Consider the following 21,633-nt stretch of genomic DNA (forward strand, 5'->3'; position numbering starts at 1 on the left):
AGAGTCCGTCTCAAAAAAAAAAAAAAAATATATATATATATATATATTCTAATTGCTGGCTAAAAATTCCTGAGTATCATTACATCAAATTTATACAACCCTGGGAGAATGTAAGATAAACATGAAAAGGTCTGCTCTCCCGGGCCCCAGGGACACCAGCTCTTCCAATTTCGCTCTATTTGCTGCCAGACGTCTTTCAAAGCCTGTTTTCAAACCCAGAATCTGCAGGGATAACGTATCCATTTTTTTAAATTTTTTTACTAGGTGGCATCATACAGCTGTTACATGTATTCTGTTGTTCGGTTTTTAAATGGGCTTAAGGGCTTTTGTATCCATTTTTTCCTTGCTACATTTAAAAACTAATTCTATGTCTCCCAGGCTTGTGCAGAAAATTGTTTAAAAATAGAGTTGGCAAACAAAGGCGAAAACAAACACTACCCGGAGCCATCCAGAGGTAACAACTGTTAGTATTTTGCACGTTGCTACATTGTGCAGGTTTTAAAATTTTTATTTTGTAGCTTTGTTCTGTATCCGCAAAAGGAGATTTGTTTTCTTGTGAAGAAGGGTTTCTGTTTTACTTGCCTCCTTATCCTATATCCTGAAACTATCCCGATGATATTAGAACTTATTCTGAGACTTTTTTTATTGTGGTAAAATAAACGTAACATAATTTTTTTTTTTTTCTTTTGAGACAGAGTCTTGCTCTGTTGCCCAGGCTAGAGTGCTGTGGCATCAGCCTAGCTCACAGCAACCTCAAACTCCTGGGCTCAAGCAATCCTCCTGCCTCAGCCTCTCGAGTAGCTGGGACGACAGGCATGCACCACCATGCTCGGCTAATTTTTTCTACATATTTTTAGCTGTGTAGATCATTTCTTTCTATTTTTTTAGTAGAGACGGGGTCTCGCTCTTGTTCAGGCTGATCTCGAACTCCTGAGCTCAAATGATCTGGCCGCCTCAGCCTCCCAGAGTATTAGGATTACAGGCATGAGCCCGGCCAAAATTTATCCTTTAACATCCTGCCCAATGTCAGGGGCCTTCCTATCACAAGAGCAGAGCTTGACAAACAAGAAAGCCACATTGGCAGGGCGCGGTGGCTCATGCCTGTGATCCCAGCACTCTGGGAGGCTGAGGCAGGAGGATCATTTGAGCCCAGGAGTTTGAGGTTGCTGTGAGCGAGGCTGACACCACGGAACTCTAGCCTGCGCAACAGAGTGAGACTCTGTCTCAAAAAAAAAAAAAGAAAAGAAAAAGAAAACTTAGCTGGGTGCAGTGGCACGTGTAGTCCCAGCTACTCAGGAGGCCAAGGTGGGAGAATCACTTCAGCCGAGGAGTTGGAGGCTACAGTGAACTATGATGATGCCACTGCACTCCAGCCTGGGCAACAGAGAGAGACTCTGTCTCAAAAAAATAAAAAAGGAAAATAAAATAAAGAAGAAAGCCACAGTAAGGCTGGGTGCAATCATCCCAGCACTTTGGGTGGCCGAGGCAGGAGGCTCACTTGAGCCCAGGAGATTGTGCCACTTGCACTCTAACCTGGACAGCATAGCAAGACCCTGTCTTTAAAACAAAGAAGGCCATATAGAGCCTTCTCCCCATACCCCAAGCTTCTCTGTGGAGCCCACAGGGTTAAAATTCCAGGGCTTTATTCCAGAGCAAGACTCTAGAAGCAGTTGGGCTCCCTCAGGCCCCGCCAGCTTCCGTCACCTCTGGGTTTCTGGGCAACTTCCTTTTTATTTTGCACAAGATAAAATAGGTCCCAACAATAAAAACAAACATACTGAGGTACAAGTATTTATCTCAAAAGCGTGGCCTCTGGGCTCCGGAATGTTCTTTGTCACTTCCAGATATTGTACACGGTTCTAGCAGCACAGAGATGTGACAAAGCCAGGCCAACACTTCAGAAATACTTTTCTTTTATCATCATTTTCAGTGGGTGCATTGGCTCACGGCTATGTGATCCCAGCACTCTGGGAGGCCGAGGCGGGAGGATCCCTTGAGCTTAGGAGTTCAAGACCAGCCTGAGCAAGAGCGAGACCCCGTCTCTACTAAAAATAGAAAAATTAGCCAGACGTAGTCCCAGCTACTTGGGAGGCTGAGGCAGGAGGATCACTTGAGCCCAGGAGTTAGAGGCTGCAGTGAGCTGTGATGACACCACTGCGCTCCAGCCTGGGTGACAGAGTGAGACTCCATCTCAAAAAAAAACCAAAAACAAAAACAAAAAAAAACAGGCCGGGCGCAGTGGCTCACGCCTGTAATCCTAGCACTTGGGAGGCCGAGGCGGGCAGATCCTTTGAGCTCAGGAGTTTGAGACCAACCTGAGCAAGAGCGAGACCCCGTCTCTACTAAAAATAGAAAGAAATGATCTGGACAACTAAAAATATATAGAAAAAATTAGCCGGGCATGGTGGCACATGCCTGTAGTCCCAGCTACTCGGGAGGCTGAGGCGGAAGGATTGCTTGAGCCCAGGAGTTTAAGGTTGCTGTGAGCTAGGAGGATGCCACGGCACTCACTCTAGCCCGGGCAACAGAGCGAGACTCTGTTTCAAAAAAAAAAACAAAAACTTCAAAGCTGAGGACTGAGGTGATGAAACAAAGAATGAAATGAAAGAAGGGAGGGTGTGGGGGCAGTTTCGATGACGTTTCCCAGCCAGGCTCTGCACTGAGATTCTCATCCCTCCCGGGACCCCTGCAAGGCTGCAGGAGGCTTGGGCGTGGGTCCTGCCTTGACCTTGGAGTTCTCTGTGATCTGAGTCCCAGCAGAGGGGCGGGGAGGAGGAACCCGCCCACATTCCTGTCATTCCTTCTCTCCCCCCCACATTGTTTGTTTGTTTGCCTTAAATCAGCCTCTGCTGGGAGTTCCTGTTTCCTCTTGGATCCCTGGTGGATTCTGGACTATTAGCAGATCCCAGAACCACCCTCTGCCACCCTGAAATGTCCCTCCTGCATCCCCTTAGGGGCACCCATGCCTTGGAGGAGTTTGCCTTTTGGGGTGTGGCCCCCACACCTCACAGGCACCCACATACCACCCTGTGTCCCCCAGGACCCTCTGGGCTAACACCCTCACGGGCCGGAGACCACCATGCGGCTGCCAGGGACGTCCAGTCCTCCAGCCAGGGCCCAGCTGCTGCCCTCTGTGGCCAAGGTGACGGAGGTGGGAAGCCTCGTCCCCATCAGCAGTCCCTCCCCGGCCCTTCCCCAGATCTGCCTGTTCTGGATGTTTCATATAAATGGAGTCACACACTGTGTCCTTCTGTGTCTGGCATCTCTCACTGAGCACGATGTCCTCAAGGTCCCTCCACGCTGTGGCCTGTGTCAGAGCCTCCTTCCTTTTCGTGGCTGAGTGGTGTTCCATGTATGGATGGACCACGTTGAGTTTATATGTTCACCTATCCATGGACACTTGGGTTATTTCCACCTTTTGACTGCTGTGAACATTCGTGCACAAGTTTTTGTGTGAACACCCATTTTCAGTTACGTGGGGCCTATACCTAGCAGCGGAACTGTGGGATCAGGTGGCAACCTTCTGTATGACTTCTGTAGGGGCTGCCAGGCTTTCGGCCAGGGCTGCAGCCTGCGTTCGTCCCCTCCTGTCAACGCAGTCCTTCCCTGTGGATCCAACCTGGGAGCGGGTCCGGGCCAGGCCTCTGCAGCCCCCGCGGCCGGCGCTCCGGGCAGAGCCGGCAATGTCCGCAAAGGTGCGCGTCAGACCACACCGCGTGTTTTTATCGTGTAAAAGCTGTGTGCCTACGAGGGAAATTGGGCAATTTCAACAAGTTCGGGCAACCCCGCGGTGAGTTACCGCCGGGGACTCCGTGGGCCGGAAAAACCTGCTAGAGATGTTTCGTGCCCCAAGTCTGGGTCAGAGCTTCCTTTCCCTGGGAGGAGAAGATTCCAGGAGGTAGACGATTTTCCCTGGTGGTTTCTCTCCAGCATTTTCTGTCTGGAATAGGGGAAAAGGAGACCAGGGGAGGGTAGTGCCTGGGGCGCCTGCTCCTCCTCCCTCTGGGCCTCACTGAAGCTGGGGAAACTGAGGCACTGACCAGTCTCCAAGATCCCTCCACGTGGATGTGGTGAGGCTCAGACGCCACCTCCAGCGGCCTCAGGGACGGAGCTGGGTGCTGGGGCACACCAGGAAGCAGGTGGGACGCATCCCCACCTTCACTGCGTCACAGGCCGCGGCGGGGTGGGGGGATGCCTTCTACGGAAACCACGATTCAGTGAGGCCCTGGCAGCGAGAGGTGTGCGCTCCAAGGACCGTAACACCCGCTGGGGTTGCCCACGCGCACACCTGCACGTCATTACAGCAACATCGTTCATAACAGCCAAACCCAGAAGCCACCAAGACGCCCTTCAGCAGGTGAATGGAGGAGAAACAGCCCCCGGTGCATCCAGATGGTGGATATTACTCAGCGCTAAAAAGAAATGAGCTATCGGGCCTGAAAAGACACACGGGGAAGCTTTCATGCGTGGGACTAAGCAGCGGAAACCAGTCTGAAAACGCCACATACTGTAGGGTTCCAACTTGTGCATCCCTCCTTCCCCCAACCCCTGGCAACCAATGATCTTTTTACTATTTTTTTTTTTTTTTTTTAAGAGAGTCTGGCTCTGTTGCCCAGGCTAGAGTGCCATGGTGTCAGCCCAGCTCACAGCAACCTCCAACTCCTGGGCTCAAGCAATCCTCCTGCCTCAGCCTCCCCAGTAGCTGGGACTACAGGCATGTGCCACCATGCCCGGCTAATTTTTTCTATATATTTTCAGTTGTCCGACTAATTTCTCTCTATTTTTAATAGAGACAGGGTCTCGCTCTTGCTCAGGCTGGTCTCGAACTCCTGACCTCGAGCGATCCTCCCGCCTCGGCTTCCCAGAGTGCTAGGATTACAGGCATGAGCCACCGTGCCTGGCCTTTTTTACTATTAATATTTTCATAGTGTTGCCTTTTCCAGAAGGTCCAAAATGTGCCCTTTAAAGAACTTAATTTTTACTGCAGGCCTCATCAGAGCCTTTAAAATGCTACTGTGACCCTCCAGTATAATACATGGTTCTGGTAGGCGCCTGCCTGGAAGATGACATGTTCATTCTTGGGTAGGGTCCCCTATTCTGAGGAGGGAGGCCTGGCTACCAGAGAGGACACTGATCGGGGAGGGAGGCTGCACCCTGGGAAGTTTGGGAGACAATCTGTCCTGCCTTGAACCCCCCACCTTTGCTCAACACTCCTGGAATTGGGAGGGCTGCCAGCTTTCTCCCTGGACACTGTACCCCGAATCATTGCACCAGGGGCCCCCTCATCGACCAGCCCAGCCTGACAGGAATTTTTTAAATAGCAGCTTAACTGAGATACAATTCATGTATCATACACTTCACCCATTTAAATTGTAGAATCCAGTGGTTTTTAGTATAGTCACAGGGTTGTGCAACCATCATACTGTTAATTCCCAAACATTCTCATCACCCCAAAGGAAGCCCCGTCCCCATCAGCAGTCATTCCCCACCTCTGTCCCCCAGCCCCTGGTGACCACGAATCCACTTCCTGTCTCTGTGGAGTTGCCTGTTCTGGACATTACTTTTTTTTTTTTTTTTTTTTTGAGACAGAGTCTCGCTCTGTTGCCCGGGCTAGAGTGAGTGCCGTGGCGTCAGTCTAGCTCACAGCAACCTCAAACTCTTGGGCTTAAGCGATCCTACTGCCTCAGCCTCCCGAGTAGCTGGGACTACAGGCATGCGCCACCATGCCCGGCTAATTTTTTGTATATATATATTTTAGTTGTCCATATAATTTCTTTCTATTTTTAGTAGAGACGGGGTCTCGCTCTTGCTCAGGCTGGTCTCGAACTCCTGACCTCAAGCGATCCACCCGCCTCGGCCTCCCAGAGTGCTAGGATTACAGGCGTGAGCCACCGCGCCCGGCCCTACTTTTTTTAATTGAAAAAAAAAATGATTTTTTAGAGACAGGGTCTGGACTCCCAGGCTGGAGTGCAGTGGCGTGTTCACAGCTCACTGCAGCCTCCAACTCTTGGCCTCAAGCAATCCTCCTGCCTCAGCCTCCCGAGTAGCTGGGACTACAGGCACCACCACCACACCTGGATAATTTTTTATTTTTTGTAGAGATGGGGTCTTGCTGTGTTGACCAGGCTGGTCTCAAAAATGTTGACCTCACGTGATCCTCCCGCCTCGGCCTCTCAGAGTGCTGGGATTACAGGCGTGAGCCACTGTGCCTGGCCTGAACACCTATTTTTGATTCCTTTGGGTATCTACTCAGAATCTCAAGACCCCAAATATTTAATGCCTGGAAAGTCAGGGCACTGACCGTCCACTGTGGACACGCCACTGCTGGCTGTCCCCAGGGAGCCAGGGAGGATCCAGAGGTGGACCAAGGGGCCGGGGAACCAGGCACCCCCAGCTTGAGCGCAGTGGCCCAGTCCGAGGGAGCCCCTTTGGATGCAGTGTTCTCATGCCACACCACGTAGTGCACAGGTGAGTGACCTGTCAAAGTAGCAACTGGGGTGGACAAAGTATAAACAATGGCCTTCCCATCCCCAGTTTTCTATTTGGTTTGGCAGAAAACAGAGTTTGCAACTTCACATCAAGGGTTTCATGCCAAACCTGCAGATTTGCTTAGAAATGTCCTACCGTGAACCAGAGGGTGTGTGTGTCTTCCAGAAACATCTTCCCAGTCTTCTACTCAAGTCAGGGACAAGAGCACAGAGCTGGGGTTCGAATTCTGGCTCCGAGGTTGCTGCGCTCGGTGACTCAGGACAAGTCAGGGTGCTTCTGGGAACCTCAGAATCTTCGTCTGTGGATGAAGCCAAGCTCATCCCCTTCGCCCTGCTGGAGGAAAAGCTGATGTTACTGTTGGCAGACCGTCTCCTCGGATGACTCGTACGATGAGCCTCCTTGCCTGCAAAATTTATTTCTAATTAAAACATTTAGCATTTTATTTTAAACAAGCTGGTTTGTCCAAATACACCAAGAAAAGGCTCAAAAGGCAGACCACAGACTCGGAGAGGAGATTTGCATCATCCAACAGATGATTCGGGTCTAGAATATGTAAAGAACTTGCACAAATCAATGATTAAAAAAAAAAGACAAACCCAAACAACTCAGTTTGAGAAAATAGCCCAGAGATATGGACAGCAGACCCTGAAGGGGGACAATCGATGGCCGTGGGACGCACTCGACAGTGCCCACCCACAGAGGAGTGCGGTGCCACCATAGGGCCAAGCCTGCCGTGCTCCTGGGGACTGGCCCTCCCCAGGGGGTGTGGCAGGGACCGTCCCCGGCAGGGCACCCCTCAGTGACCTGCTCAGCTGCCGCCTGCCAGGCTGGAAACCGGAGCTCTGTTATCATTTGGGGAGGGAAACCGAGGCCAGGTGAGCGGAGCACCTGGGCACCCACCCCTCCTCCACCCGTTCATCTAGCAAACATTTATTTAGCACCCACTGTGTGCCGGGCCATAGGCCGGGTGCACCCTCTGGTGCCCTCTAAGGTCAGTGTCCTGGGGGCTGTGAGCCTGGGGGACCCCCCCCGCCTCCTGTCCCAGCCTGACACGGGAACCCAGGCTCCAGGGGCCCCTCCATGGGTTTCCGCTCATGGGACCCATCAGGTGGCTCCTCTCTGGGTCTCAGGTTCCTTGTCCATGAAATGGGGATGATGAACCTTCCTGCCTCATGAGGTCATTGTGATCAGTCACTTACTCAGTCATTTTCCCTAAGCAACTGCTGTGGGATGAGGCGACAGTTGGCAAAGACGTGAAGGTGGCGAAGGAGCCCTGGGGACATATGGGGAAGGTGTCCCAGGTTGCAGGCACAGCCCGTGCAAAGGTCCTGGGTCAGGGCTGCGCCTGGCATGTAGGAGGCACAGTGAGGAGGCCCGTGTGGCTGGAGCAGAGTGAGGAGGGGGAGAAAGGGAGAAGGGGAGGGTGGGCAGGGGACGGGGCAGGTCGTGCAGGGCCTGGTGGGCTGCAGGGAGGGACTTAGGCTTTGATCCCGAGGGAGGTGGGAGGCATGGAGGGCTGTGGGCAGAGGAGGGACAGGACTGACTCAGGTGCTCATGGCGCCCTCTGGTGGCAGTGTCAGGGAGGACAGGCTGGGGGTGAGGGTGGGATCTGGGATGGGGGGTGGGGACTGGGGTGCTCCAGGGATGGACGATGGGCCCATCGCAGTTGGGGGCAGGTCTAAACAGCATAACTGAGTAGGGTTTCCCCAAACATGCAATAAGTGGGAACTCCTGTGATTCCCTTGTTAGTAACATGACCAGCACTTGAAGGCCTGACTGAATAAATGAATTGGGGGCTGTAGTCTTTGGCCCCTTTCATGGGGAGCCCTAGAAAGTTGTAGAGGGATAGGGGAGCATGGTGGAGTCGCTCAGAAGCTCCATGCCCCTGCCCTGCTCTGACTCCCTCCAAATCCCACAGGGCAAGTTGCCCACAGCGGCGAACTGTGGTGGCTCACGCCTGTCATCCCAGTACTCTGGGAGGCTGAGGTGGGAGAATCACTTGAGCTCAGGAGTTGGAAACCAGCCTGAGCAAGAGTGAGACCCCGTCTCTACTAAACATAGAAAAATTAGCCAGACATGGTGCACCAGTAGTCCCAGCTGCTGGGGAGGCTGAGGCAGGAGGATCACTTGAACCCAGGAGTTGGAGGCTGCAGTGAGCTATGATGATACCACTGCACTCCAGCCTGGGTGACACAGCCAGACTGTCTCAAAAAAAAAAAAAAAAAAAAAGAACAAATATTTAAACCTAAAATAATGCTGTGAGTTCAATACACCTACTTTTTAATTTTTCCTTTTTTTCAAACTACTTTAATGTTCTGTAATAAATAACATTAACATGTTCTGTAATAAATAACATACACTTTTTTTTTTTTTTTTTGAGACAGAGTCCTGCCCTGTTGCCCGGATTAGAGGGCCGTGGTGTCAGCCTAGCGCACAGCAACCTCAGACTCCTGGGCTCAAGCGATCCTCCTGCCTCAGCCTCCCAAGTAGCTGGGACTATAGGCATGTGCCACCATGCCCGGCTAATTTTTTCTATATAGATTTTTTAGCTGTCCAAATCATTTCTTTCTATTTTTAGTAGAGACGAGGTCTTGCTCTTGCTCAGGCTGGTCTCGAACTCTTGACTTCGAGCCATCTTCCCGCCTCCGCCTCCCAGAGTGCTAGGATTATAGGCGTGAGCCACTGTGCCTGGCCTATAATTTAAAAATACATAAAAACACGTATAGAAGGAGGCCCGTTTCTGTCCTTGGTTGGTAGGGATCGGTGCAGCCCTGTTCACCAGTACCATCGCCCCCTCTGTTGCTGCCAGCACCCTAGGGGTGTTTTGTGGGCACAGGGGCTGGTTTTGCTCCTGTCTGGGCCGGCGAGGGCGCTGGGAAAACACCCACCAGTTGGAGGAACGGGAACGTGGAAGAAGAGGCAGGTAGGCTTCCCACGGGCACGGCGAGAGCTGGCGCCACATCCTTGGTATTTGCCGCCCTCTGGTGGCAGGATACATCTGCTCCTCTCTGCCTCAAAGCAGGAAGTTGCATCTAAGTCTCTGGCTGTCCGGTAAGGGTTCGCTTACTTGCTTGGTCAATAGCAACAGTGATCAACATTTATTCAGCACTGATTGTTCTCCAGGCACCTGGTAACCCTCATAGCATCCCCTGGCACAGTGATGTCAGTGTGGCTACCTGTACTGACAGATAAGAAAACTGAGGCTGAGAGAAGGGGTCAACCTTGCTCATGGGCACCTGGGGATGAGTGGCAGAGGGGGGACTTGATCCTGGGCTGGGAGCCTGAGCTCTCAACAGAAGAAGAACCTGAGGATGCTGCTTGGGGCCTGGAGCCAGCTGCCTGGAACCAGCTGAGCCTGAAGCTGGCTCTACTCAGACATTTCAGTTACGGGAGCCAGTAAATCCCGGTTTTGCCAAAACTGGTTTGAGTTGCCATCGAGAGACCCTTGGCCGCTGCCAAATCTGATGTTAGCCCTAACCCTGCTCCCTCCCACCCACTGTGTGAGCCTGCATGAGTTACTTAACCTCTCTGATCTCGTGGCCCCTCTGTGCAATCCCTCCGGGAGTGTAGTGGGCATTGACCTTCATCTAAGCTGTCATTGCTCATAAGACCCTGGTCTATATATTTTATGTCCATGGATGCAATGCTTTCTTACCACTTAGAATTTTCTTTTTCTTTTTAAAATTTATTCATTCATTCATTTATTTTTAGTAGAGATGGAGTCTTCCTCTTGCTCAGGCTGGTCTCGAACTCCTGAGCTCAAGTGATCCTCCTGCCTTGGCCTCCTGGAGTGCTGGGATTACAGGCGTGAGCCACGGCCCCCAGCCTGTTTTGCTTTTTATTTTTATTTATTTATTTATTTTTGAGACAGAGTCTCACTCTGTTGCCCGGGCTAGAGTGCCATGGCATCAGCCTAGCTCACAGCAACCTCAAACTCCTGGGCTCAAGCGATCCTCCTGCCTCAGCCTCCCGAGTAGCTGGGACTACAGGCATGCACCACCATGCCCGGCTAATTTTTTCTATATATATATTTTAGTTGTCCAGCTAATTTCTTTCTATTTTTATTTTATTTTTTTATTTTATTTTTTTTATTCTTTTTTTTTTTATTTTTTTAATTTTTTTTTTTGAGACAGAGTCTCACTCTGTTGCCCAGGCTAGAGTGAGTGCCGTGGCGTCAGCCTAGCTCACAGCAACCTCAAACTCCTGAGCTCAAGCGATCCTCCTGTCTCAGCCTCCCGAGTAGCTGGGACTACAGGCATGCACCACCATGCCCGGCTAATTTTTTGTATATATATATTTTTTTAGCTGTCCATATAATTTCTTTCTATTTTTAGTAGAGATGGGGTCTCGCTCTTGCTCAGGCTGGTCTTGAACTCCTGAGCTCAAACAATCCGCCCACCTCGGCCTCCCAGAGTGCTAGGATTACAGGCGCGAGCCACCGCGCCCGGCCACTTTCTATTTTTAGTAGAGACAGGATCTCTCTCTTGCTCAGGCTGGTCTCGAACTCCTGAGCTCAAACGATCCACCCACCTTGGCCTCCCAGAGTGCTAGGATTACAGGCGTGAGCCACCGTGCCCGGCCTTGTTTTGCTTTTTAAATTGTAGTGAGAACACTTAACATGACATCTACCCTTTTAACACATTTTTTTTTCTTTTGTGGAGACGGAGCCTCACTATGTCACCCAGACTGGTCTCAAACTCCTGGCCTCAAAACTGGTATTACAGGTGTGAGCCACTGTGCTGGCCTTAACACATTTTTAAGTGCATGATACAGCGCTTCATCGTGCACAGAACGGGGGTCTCTGGCTCCTGTCGGCTCAGACGAGCCTTGGGCAACACAGTTTGATCCCTGGAGTGACGTCCTCACTTTTGCTGTATTCACGGTGAGATGTAAGCCAGGGTCCTGTCCCCCCGCCAGTGGACAAGCAACGTGGTCCGTCCACACGTGGGACATCACTCAGCCATGAAGAGGGATGAGGCTCTGACACAGGCTCTGACGTGGATGGACCTTGAGGACGTCTCGCTCAGTCAGAGACGCCAGACACAGAAGGACACAGTGGGTGACCCTGTTTATATGAAATGTCCAGAACAGGCAGATCCACAGAGACGGGACGTGGATTTGTGGTCTCCAGGGGCTGGGGAGGGGATGGGGGGTGACTGCTGATGGGGATGGGGTTCCCTTTGGGGTGACGGAATGTTCTGGGATTACATAGAGGTGGTGATTGCACAACTCTGTGAAGATACTAAAAACCACCGAATCGTATGCTTTTAAGTATACGATTTTATGCAATGAGTGAGTTTTATGTGATGAGCAAATTTTATCTCACAAGACACAAAATCACAAAAACCACTTCACGGAGGGTGGAGCTCCATGTGCCGTCTGCACTGAACGTGCCCAGGTCACTGGCTCTCGGGGAAGAAGCAATGTTGTGGCCCCCAGAAGCCTCCGGTGACCTGTGGCCACCCCGAGGGGGACCAGCACCCTGTGTGCTGGTGGGCGAATTCCCGTCATTGCTCATGCCCTTGGGGACAGTGTTGGGACGCCAGGCTGGGGTTCCCTGTGGCTTCAGTGTCTGACCTTCAATCTGAATGCCAGGTGGGAGGGAGTCTCCCGGAATGTGACCTGCCCGGCTGCTACCAGGCCTCTGTGGCCCCGTCCCCCAGACCCAGAGTGTGGCCGGCTCCTCTTTCAGCCTGACCCGGAAAACCGCATCCTGCTTGTGGCACAGAACAAGCTGTGGCCGGGCTGAGGGCAGGCTTTAAGGCTTTGGGACAGCGTAGGGGGAGAGAGAGGGAAAAGAAAGAGAAAGAGAGGGGAAGGGGGTGACAGAGAGAGAAACTAACCCTAACCCTAACCCTAACCCCTGCTTCAGAGATGCAGAGACAGATGCAGAGAGAGCCAGGGACAGCAGACACCAGCTGAGCTCCAACCCTGGGTTAGGGTTAGGGTTAGGGTTAGGCTTAGGGCGGTGACTCGGGTCCGGCACAGGGTGAGAGGCGGCGGGTGCCTGGTGGTCTCTGAAGCAGGATCCTCCTGTAGAGGCCAGAGTTGTGAGTGGACATCACTGTCTACACGGAAGTGGCACTCAGTGGTGTTTCTGGAACTTCTGCAACCCAGGGGCACTGGACAGCTGAGAGGGAGGCCAGGAGGCCTTGTGCAGGGGACAACCTGTGCAACAGTCCTGGGCGGCCCTGAGCAGAGGTGATGGAAGGTTGATGGAAAAGGGGGGACATCGAGACCCTCTGTGGTGGGCAGAACAACGGCCCCCAAAATGTCCACATCCTGGTACCTGGGTCCTGTGGGTGTGTCACCTCCCATGGACACAGGGACTCTGCAGATGGGATTAGGTTAAGGATGTTGAGATGGGAGGTCACCCCGGATGACCCGGGGGCCCAGTGTCAGCACAGGGCCCTCCCACGAGGAGGCAGGGGGGTCGGAGGCAGAGAGACTGCAAGACGCTGCGCTGCTGGCTCTGAAGGGGGAGGAAGGGCCCCGAGCCGAGGGACGCGGGCAGCTAGACCCTGGGAAAGGTGGGAGACGGGTTCTCCCCTGGAGCCCCCAGGAGGGACCTGCCCTGCAACATGTTGCTTTTAGACTTTTGCCCACCGGAAGTGTCAGGTAATAAATGTGTGTTTCTTCAAGGTTTGTGGTGCTTTGTCACATTGTCTGATGGAGACACATCCTCCCAGCAGAGAGACAGAAGACGGGACTGGGCGCCCGGGAAGATGGGATGGAAGGTGGTGGAGAAGCCATGAGACCACCCCAGGGTGTGTTTGAGGCCCCTCCTTCCTGCAGGAGGCACGGCCGGCCCCACACTTGGTTCCTGGGGTTCTACCTATGGATACAAACCTTGCCTCCCCCATCAGACCGGGGTGTCCCCAGGGACGGGGGCTCTGCCTCCTCGCTCCGTCTCTGCCCTGTCCAGATGCAGCCCCTCCACCCACTTCCCTGGCTGGCCGGGGGCCCCCACAGCCCCGCCCCTGCCCCAGCTATTTTGGGCCCACATCTGCCTGCCTGGGTCTGGTGTGGGCCTCCCTAAAGATGGATTTCTTTAAATAGCCATTGCCGCAGTTTTCCCTGCAGCAGTGGGCAATGCGGAGCCAAGGCCGGGCCGGGCCGCCCCGGGCATGAGTAACGCCAGCTGCTCCCAGCAGGGCTGGGGTACCCTGGGGGCCGAAGCCTGTTTTGGGGGCGATCTGAGGACATGTTCCTGCCGCAAGGTGCCAAGTCTGACGTCGGTGCCCCCTGTGCTGACAGTTCCACATAAACCAGCTCATCTGCCTCTTCCTACCATTATCCCTGTGTGTGGAGGGGAAACTGAGGCAGGGGCCAGTCAAGGAATCCCCCCAGGCCACACGGGTCCAGCATCCACAGCCTGATGAGCAGGACCCAGCCTCCCTGGGTGTGAGCCTGGTATACACGTGGAGCCCAATTAATGACCCCTCCAGCCTCCCCTGCCGCCAGGTGGGCTGAGGACTCAGCAAGTGCTTAATAAATGCTCCAAGTGCCACCACCGACCAAGTGAGCAGTTGGGGGAGGTTGGGCCCAGGGCCTAGCGTAACAGAGGCGACCATTCACTATTCAGTCACTCAACAAGCACGAACTGAGCCCCTACTGCATGCCAGACGCTGGGGACGCCGGACATGGCCCCAACAGCTCATCCTGGGGCTCGTGGCCCAGTGGGGTGGGGCCCAATGTCACCCAGAAAATGCAGACAGGGAGGCTCCGGTGCTTCATTGCAGCAGGCAGGGGCTGGGCAGGCAGCTCACTCCAGGTTTATTTCATGGCGGACACGGACAGTTTGCGGTGGGGCAGAAAGATCCCCTTCAGCCCCCACATGGAGCCTTTTATCTGCCAGGCAAAGGGGGACCCTCCTCCTGGACCCCACTGATGTCAGAGCTTATGCCCCCAGGTGTTGCTGGGGACACCAGGGAGAAGTTCGAGGGCTGCACAGGGGCCCCCAGTCCTGGAGGCTCAGGTCTCCTCCCTCAGGTGGCAAAGTTCCCCAAGTCTCCCCTTTTGGATCCGGATTCCTCAGACCCGCAGCTCCTCGGGCGCCAGTACGGCTCTCTCTCTGCCAGCCGGTTGCTCCACCCTCCGATGGGCAGAAACAAACCACATCTGAAGTTGGCGTCTCCTTATTTCCCAGACCCCAGAGCGTTTGGCAGTCTCACAAGCAGAAAGAATTGGCGGGAGTCCCATTTCATCCCTAGCTGTAGACCCCAAAAGTAGAACATTTCTCCAGGAAAATAAAAAACGGAAAAGAAAACCCTCCGGCCCCAAACGCATCCGCCACGGGATTGTTGGCACGAGATTTGTGGTTCTCGGATTATGGATTTAAACAGGCACTATCTGCTACAGTGGAGGGGGGGGTGGTTAGTGGACGGGCTTGGCGGTTCCAACGGGGATCAGGGCAGGGGGGTGGGCTCCCCATCCCCAGGCTCAGTCCTCGTCCTCACTGGCGTAGATGCCGGATTCCCAGCGTTCGGCCATGGCGTTCTTGTGGCGGGTCACCCGCGTGGCTTCCAGGATCTGCACAAGGGGCATGAAGTCCACCATCAGGGTCCTAACCACCCCCAGACATCTCCCCTCACTGCCATCTCATAGGCCCAGAACAGGGGTAAAGTAGCACAATCCCCTCCTCGGTTTCAGACCCTCTACTCTTAGTAATGTGACCGAGGAGTGTGGTAACTCATGCTGCATTCCATGGCAGGGAAGACGCCTGGGTCTGGCATTTTGGATTCAGCTCAAGGAGGGCCACAAACATATTCCATAAATCAACTAGGGGAGCTGAGCTTCTATACACACGCAGATGTCTCCCTCCCTGAAAGACAGTGACTTTGTTTGGGGTCTAATCTGCTCGAAAGCCTTCACCACCTGGTAAAGAGGTGGCACCTGGACCTTTCTCCTAATCCACACCGTGGCAGGCATCACAAGCAGATCACAGCAAAATCCACCCAGGCAGACAGTAGCAATTGAGAAGATACCAGAACAGTCCCCACACCCAGGAGACAGGGGCTTTCCACAGCCCCTGTATGCCTGGACCCAGGAGGGGGAGGCCTGAGCCCTCCCCCCAGGAGCGCACTCACCTCCGAGTTGATGCCATCTAAGGGGTTGATGCCGGCATACTGTGGGGAAAGAATGAGTCAGCTTGGGGCTTTCCTGCCCCGCCCAGAACTCCACACCCAGCACCTCCCTCAACATGTGGGGCAGAAGGGAAGGCGTTCCCTGCCCACAGAGTTGCTGCAAATATCCCATGATCACCCCAGACTCAAGGCCACCCACCACACTGTTCCTTCATGCTGTTCCCTGCAGTGCAGCCTCTGCCCAACATTCCCAATGACTATATTTCCCTTATAACAAAGACAGCGGCATCTGTGGCTCTCTGACTGTGGCAGGGCCTTGCTCCAAGTGCCTGGCACACATGACCCTGTTTCATCCTCCCGCGGAAGGTCAGACAGGGTCCCATTTTACGGAGGAGGAGACCTGGGGCCAGAGAGGGGCAGCAGCTTGCTCAGGGCCACACAGCCAGCAAGTGGCAGGGCTGAGACCTGCACCGGGTCACTGGTCCACATCCAGTCTCCCAGGTCGGGCTGTGAGCAGCAGGTGAGGGAGGCTGGGGTGTGTGTCCCTCTCTGTGGTGTCCAGGGGGAGCCCAGGGGGGGTTGTGACCTCTTGGTTACCAAGGTGGGGCTTGGGGTCAGGCCAGGGTCATGAGCTGCACGACCCTGGGCATGTGAGGGCACTGAGGGGCTAAAGCTGTGGTTCGTGCCGCGCCCTGAGTGGACGCGTGGCACATCACACACGCAGCGCGGATGACAATATTAATAATAAATAAAGGTGAAAATAGTAAACACATTCAAATAATGATGGTGACAGTGATGACAGATTGTCACCGTCCTCCCCTTTGATGACCTCACGGTAGAGAAAAAGACCCCTCTACGTGGCCTCTGACGGCAGAAGCCCAGAGCTACAGAGACGCCCAGTTATCGCCCTGTGCTTAACATGGGAGGTGACTGAGGCACAGTCCCGGGCAGGGCAGTGAGAGACACAGTGCGTGAACACAGGTCACACTTGGGTCATCGCAGCCTCGACCGGGGGCCGTCAGACCTCAGCGTGGGCCCTGGGGGCCGGCGCCAGACTCACCCACTGCTCCTTCTTAGTTCTCCGCGTGGGAGTGTCCATCTCGTCTTCTGACATCCACGCCACACCCGAGTGCTGGTGGACGGGGCTGGAGAAGGGTGACTCGGACACCGAGTAGCTGCCCGTGATGCCTGTGGGGGCAGGAAGAGGAGGGGGCATTGGGAGGGCAGAACCTTGGGGGAGACCACAGCTCGGGACGTGGTCTCTGACCAAGCTGCCAGAGAAGTTAGGGAAACGAGGGGATGGACAGAGGGCCACCACGCCAGGTGAAAAACATTATTTCAGGCCAGGTGCAGTGGCTCACACCTGTGATCCCAGCACTCTGGGAGGCTGAGCCGGGAGGATCGATTGAGGCCAGGAGTTTGAGACCAACCTGGGCAATATCTGTACTAAAACTAGAAAAATTAGCCAGGCCTGGTGGTGCCTGTAGTCCCAACTTCTTGGGAGGCTGAGGCAGGAGGATCGTTTGAGCCCAGGAGTTGGAGGCTGCAGTGAGCTGTGATGACGCCACTGCTCTCCAGCTGGGGTGACAGAGTGAGACTCTGCCTCAAAAAAAAAAAGAAAGAAAAAAGAAAAAGAAAAACATTATTTCATATTTTTTTTTTTTTTTTTGAGACAGAGTCTCACTCTGTTGCCCAGGCTAGAGTGAGTGCCGTGGCGTCAGCCTAGCTCACAGCAACCTCAAACTCCTGAGCTCAAGCGATCCTCCTGTCTCAGCCTCCCGAGTAGCTGGGACTACAGGCATGCACCACCATGCCCGGCTAATTTTTTCTATATATATTTTTAGCTGTCCATATAATTTCTTTCTATTTTTAGTAGAGGTGGGGTCTCGCTCTTGCTCAGGCTGGTCTCGAACTCCTGAGCTCAAACGATCCGCCCACCTCGGCCTCCCAGAGTGCTAGGATTACAGGCGTGAGCCACCGCGCCCAGCCCATTATTTCATATTGACAAGAAGAAGCTATGTACCAAGAGGTAAAATGTCTGTGAACATTTATGCGCCTAACAACAAGGCACCCAAATTCAAAAGCAAAAACCTCAATGTGGCGTTGACAGCAGTCTCCAAAATACACAGCTTAAGTGGAGGCGGGGGAGTGGACAGGTTGGGGGGAGATGTTCCCCCAATGCCAGCCCTCCTGACATCCTCCAACTGCACCTCTCCACCCTCCTCAGCCCCCACCTGAGCCCCCCGGCCGAGCTGCCTTCCCGAGGGCCCCTCCTCACCGGATGCCTGGGAGGAGCTCCTGGAGTATCGGTCACAGCCCTCCCCGGGCTTCGGGGAGAAGACCTCAGGGAAGAGAGCGTTCCTCCTCTCCTCCGCCACCTCCCGCTCGCGGCGCAGCACGCTTTCCACCTCCCTCTCCAGCAGGTCCGACGACTGGGACCTCTGCAACTTCCACGCCTGGCCCCTGGGCCCCTCCCAGCCCCGGCTGTGGGGGGCCTCAGCCTGCTGGGGCACATCTGGGGCCCTGAACTGCAGGGGGCGCAGGTGGAAGTACTGCCACCGCACAACGCCCCCATCGGCTGGGGGGGGTCCCCAGGAGGGCTTTGGGGACTCTTGCTGTGTGCTCAAGGGCTTTCCAAAGGATTCTGAGAGATGCCTCCAGGACCCCACGGCCTTCGGAGGGGCCACAGCCTTGGCCTCCTCTGCGGAGAGGTACCCCGGCTTGCCGTATGCGCTTCCGAGGGCCGAGAGCTCCAGCCGGGGGCTCCCGGGGTTCAGGTATGGCTGGTAGGCATCGGGCGGGATGCGGTTCACCTTCTTCACCTCTGGGGCAGGGTCGGCTGCTCGGGCGTCTGGGACGGGGCCAAGGATGGCGTCTGAGCTGAGGGCTCTCTGGAGCCCAGGCTGGGGGTCCTCAGGGACCCAGTGGGATGTGGATAGCCGGCCCACCTGTAGGCCCTCCCGCCGGTGGTCCTCCTCACGCTGGGTGCCTTGCACCATGTCCCGCTGCACATAGAGAGATGGGCGACCCCTGTCCCACCGAGGCGCTGCGGTCAGGCTCACCCTGGTCAGCAGTGGGTGGGCGCGGATCTCCACCAGCTCCTGGTGGCTGGCCGCTCGCTGAAGCCCCCTCTGCTCTCGCAGGTCCGCCTCGCGCTCCTGGGCCAGGCGGATCTCCCGCTCGATGGGCGTCTCCTTGGGGGTCTCTGGGGAGTCCACTTGGTTGCCCTCAACCTGGACACTGGGCCATGCGGGCAAACCTTGGGGATGCTTCTCTGCCGCAACCGCTGCCTTCACCTGTGGCTTGAGGAGGACCGCAGACCCATTGGCCAGGTGGGGCCCATTGGAGGCCTTGGGGGCCTGGCCGGTGCCCGGCAGGGCACGTGTTGGGGGCCCTTTGGCTGGGGGCTTTTGGGGGCCCTCCTTGTTGGCCTGCTCCAGGCTCAGGAACTGCTGCCTTGCGGCGAGGAAGTCGATCTGCTCCCTGTCGACGGCATCCTCCTCTGGGTGTGGGGGCCGCAGTGGGCCAGGGACCCGGGGGTCTTCCTGGTCAGGGGTGCCCTGGAGCGTGGCCACCGTGCCACTCTTCCTGACCGCCTGGCCCTGGATGATGGCCCAGCGCTCCCGCTCCAGGTTCCACGGCCTCCCGGAGAGGGTGTCCCTGGTGCCCTGGTGGTACCCCTGCGTCTCCAAGTCCTCCTCATCCTTCGGCTTAACGGCGTAGCTGTGCATGGCCCAGGACACCCCTGTCCTCGTCGCATCCTGCCAGGCCTCCCCGGCTGCGGGCCATGCCTGTGGCTCATTCTGGCCCCAGCTGCCGGCCTCGGGTCCCACGCCCACCAGCCGGAATGTGTAGCGGGCGTCCCCATCGAGTACCAGGCCAGTGACACTGGGTGTGGCCAGGATGGGGTATCTGGTCACTCGGTCCATCTCCTTAGGGTGTGGAGGCCTCTGGGTGCTCTGAGGGAGGAGAAAAAGAAAGGGACACCCTGGGTCGGTGCACGTGGTGGGAGAAATAATTTCCAGCCCCTCAAAGGCAGAAGCGGTAGCCACGTGGATCCGCCTCTCCTAGCCACGCTCCCTGTCTGCCCCACGCTCCTGCTGAGACCCCTTCTGGGATTCTTTTCTTTTTTCTTTTCTTTTCTTTTTTTTTTTTTTCTGAGACGGAGTCTCCCTCTGTTGCCTGGGCTAGAGTGCCCTGGCGTCAGCCTAGCTCACAGCAACCTCAAACTCCTGGGCTCAAGCGATCCTCCTACCTCAGCCTCCCAAGTAGCTGGGACTACAGGCATGCACCACTATGCCCAGCTAATTTTTCTACATATATTTTTAGTTGTCCATATAATTTCTTTCTATTTTTAGTAGAGACGGGGTCTTGTTCTTGCTCAGGCTGGTCTCGAACTCCTGACCTCAAACAATCCGCCCGCCTCGGCCTCCCAGAGTGTTAGGATTACAGGCGTGAGCCACTGCGCCCGGCCAATTATTTTCATTCGACATTTGCAGATGGCCTCTTTCTGAGCAATGTCAAGTGGGGAAACTGAGGCCCAGAGAGGGGCAGTGACTGGCAGCGGCCCCAGTTTCCCGGCTCTGACGTCCTGATCTCTCCCCTACACCTGCTCAGCTGGAGGCCTTGTCTGTCTGTCTTTCTTTCTTTTTTAGCGCCCTCCCTCCCCGAGGCCTTGTCTCATCCCAGCCAACACCCTCGCCCCCGACCCGCACCATAAAGTCAGGACGGGCAGAGGAACACCCTGGACCTTGTCATGCTGGGCCCGGGCGGGGCTGTGGAGCCTCTGGGTGGCACCGTGACCCAGTGTCCCTGGCCCTCTCCCACGGGTCCAGGTTCCGGGAGCCTTCTGGTAGTTCGCACCCCTGCCCTCACACTCCTGTGCTCCCTCGGTCCCAGGATGCAGTTCTCACACCTGGCCCAGGTGCTCGAGGGCACCGTCTGGCCTCAGTACAAAATCCAAACCCAACCTCCTCCTGCACTCACAGCTCCTGGCCTCGACGCCCCTGGAAGGGACATCTCCTCCAGGAAGCCTGCCCCATTGTCCCTCCCCCAGAGCCCATCACTGAGGTCCCTTACGTGCTGGGGCCTGCAGGGAGCACCCAAGTGTTAGGCATCACCTTTGACAACTGAGGACAGGAAGGTTCCCTGAGGGCACAGGGACTTTGGAGCTTCCAAAACAGCCCTGTTGCTCCTGGTTCTGCGGAGCTGTTACTTTGATGCTCTGCGTTCACACCAACTGGGTTTAAGACCCAGCCGAGCCTCTATCCCAAGGGGCAAGGGGCGATGAACACGGCCCTGCCCAGAAGGGCTGGGCAGGAGTCAGTCCCATCCCTGCACTGGGGGCTCCCCGGGGAGGGCAGGTGCCGGTGACAGCTGGAGTGTCTGCTGAGAGAGGACGCACCTTTAGCCCATTAGGATTCAGGACCCATGGCAGACACCAACCGCCCGTCCAGCCTTCAGTGGGCGGCGGGTTCCTGGTGGGGCAGGGCACGGGTGGGGGCGCCACTTCCTCCCTGCTCATTCCTCCCAGGTGATTCACCGGCGGGGTGGGTGGGGCTCACGGCCTGCCTCCGGTTCAAGGTCAAGGCCGCAGGCCTCCTTTACAGCAGAGGAAACTGAGGCCCAGAGAGGGGAGGCTGCTGGCCCCAGGTCACACAGGAATGACAGCAACAGGTTCGGACAGGAGCCCTCCTGCCTCCTACAGGAAGCCCCCTGGGCTGCTCGGCCCTACTCCGCCCCGCCCCACCCTGCACCTTCCTGATACCTGACTGAAACTCGGTTTATGGTCCCTGGTGCCACATATCTGCTTCCTCATCACGCCACCGGCTGCCCGCCCAGGGCAAAGGCCCCCTGCAGGGGCTGGGGCTGGGACGGGGCAGGTCGGGAGCAGGGACCAGGGCTTCCTCTGTCCTGTCCCTTGGACTTCTGCCCCCCTGGGCTCTTGGTGGGCCAGAGCCCCCATGCTTGGAGCCATCCCCGGCCCCTTGGGGTCCCAGCCTGAGCCCCTGCCCAGTCCCCCACACCTAGGCTGAGCCCTGCTCTGACTGCATGGCTC

General features: G+C 55.5%; 1 protein-coding gene across 1 annotated transcript; it reads right to left on the reverse strand.

The window, feature by feature from the left end:
• Window positions 1-14,931: 14,931 nt before the first annotated feature.
• MISP (mitotic spindle positioning) lies at window positions 14,932-19,504 on the reverse strand. The gene is made up of 4 exons (XM_069491875.1): window positions 17,854-19,504; window positions 16,636-16,763; window positions 15,579-15,617; window positions 14,932-15,021 (listed from the first exon to the last, which is right to left on the reverse strand). The coding sequence occupies exons 1-4, from the start codon at window positions 19,502-19,504 to the stop codon at window positions 14,932-14,934; spliced, it is 1,908 nt and encodes a 635-aa protein (XP_069347976.1).
• Window positions 19,505-21,633: the final 2,129 nt, after the last annotated feature.

The sequence above is a fragment of the Eulemur rufifrons genome, chromosome 2 (genome assembly GCF_041146395.1).
Source record: "Eulemur rufifrons isolate Redbay chromosome 2, OSU_ERuf_1, whole genome shotgun sequence".
In the NCBI taxonomy this organism is placed as follows: Eukaryota; Metazoa; Chordata; class Mammalia; order Primates; family Lemuridae; genus Eulemur; species Eulemur rufifrons.

What these genes read in the sequence shown, in the direction of transcription:
- MISP (XM_069491875.1), bottom strand. Translation starts at nt 19,504, where the DNA reads ATGGACCGAGTGACCAGATACCCCATCCTGGCCACACCCAGTGTCACT. An exon ending in GAACTAAGAAGGAGCAGTGG is followed by an intron (nt 15,618 to 16,635) that starts GTGAGTCTGGCG and finishes CTTTCCCCACAG; the next exon opens with TATGCCGGCATCAACCCCTT. An exon ending in TAGATGGCATCAACTCGGAG is followed by an intron (nt 15,022 to 15,578) that starts GTGAGTGCGCTC and finishes CCCCTTGTGCAG; the next exon opens with ATCCTGGAAGCCACGCGGGT.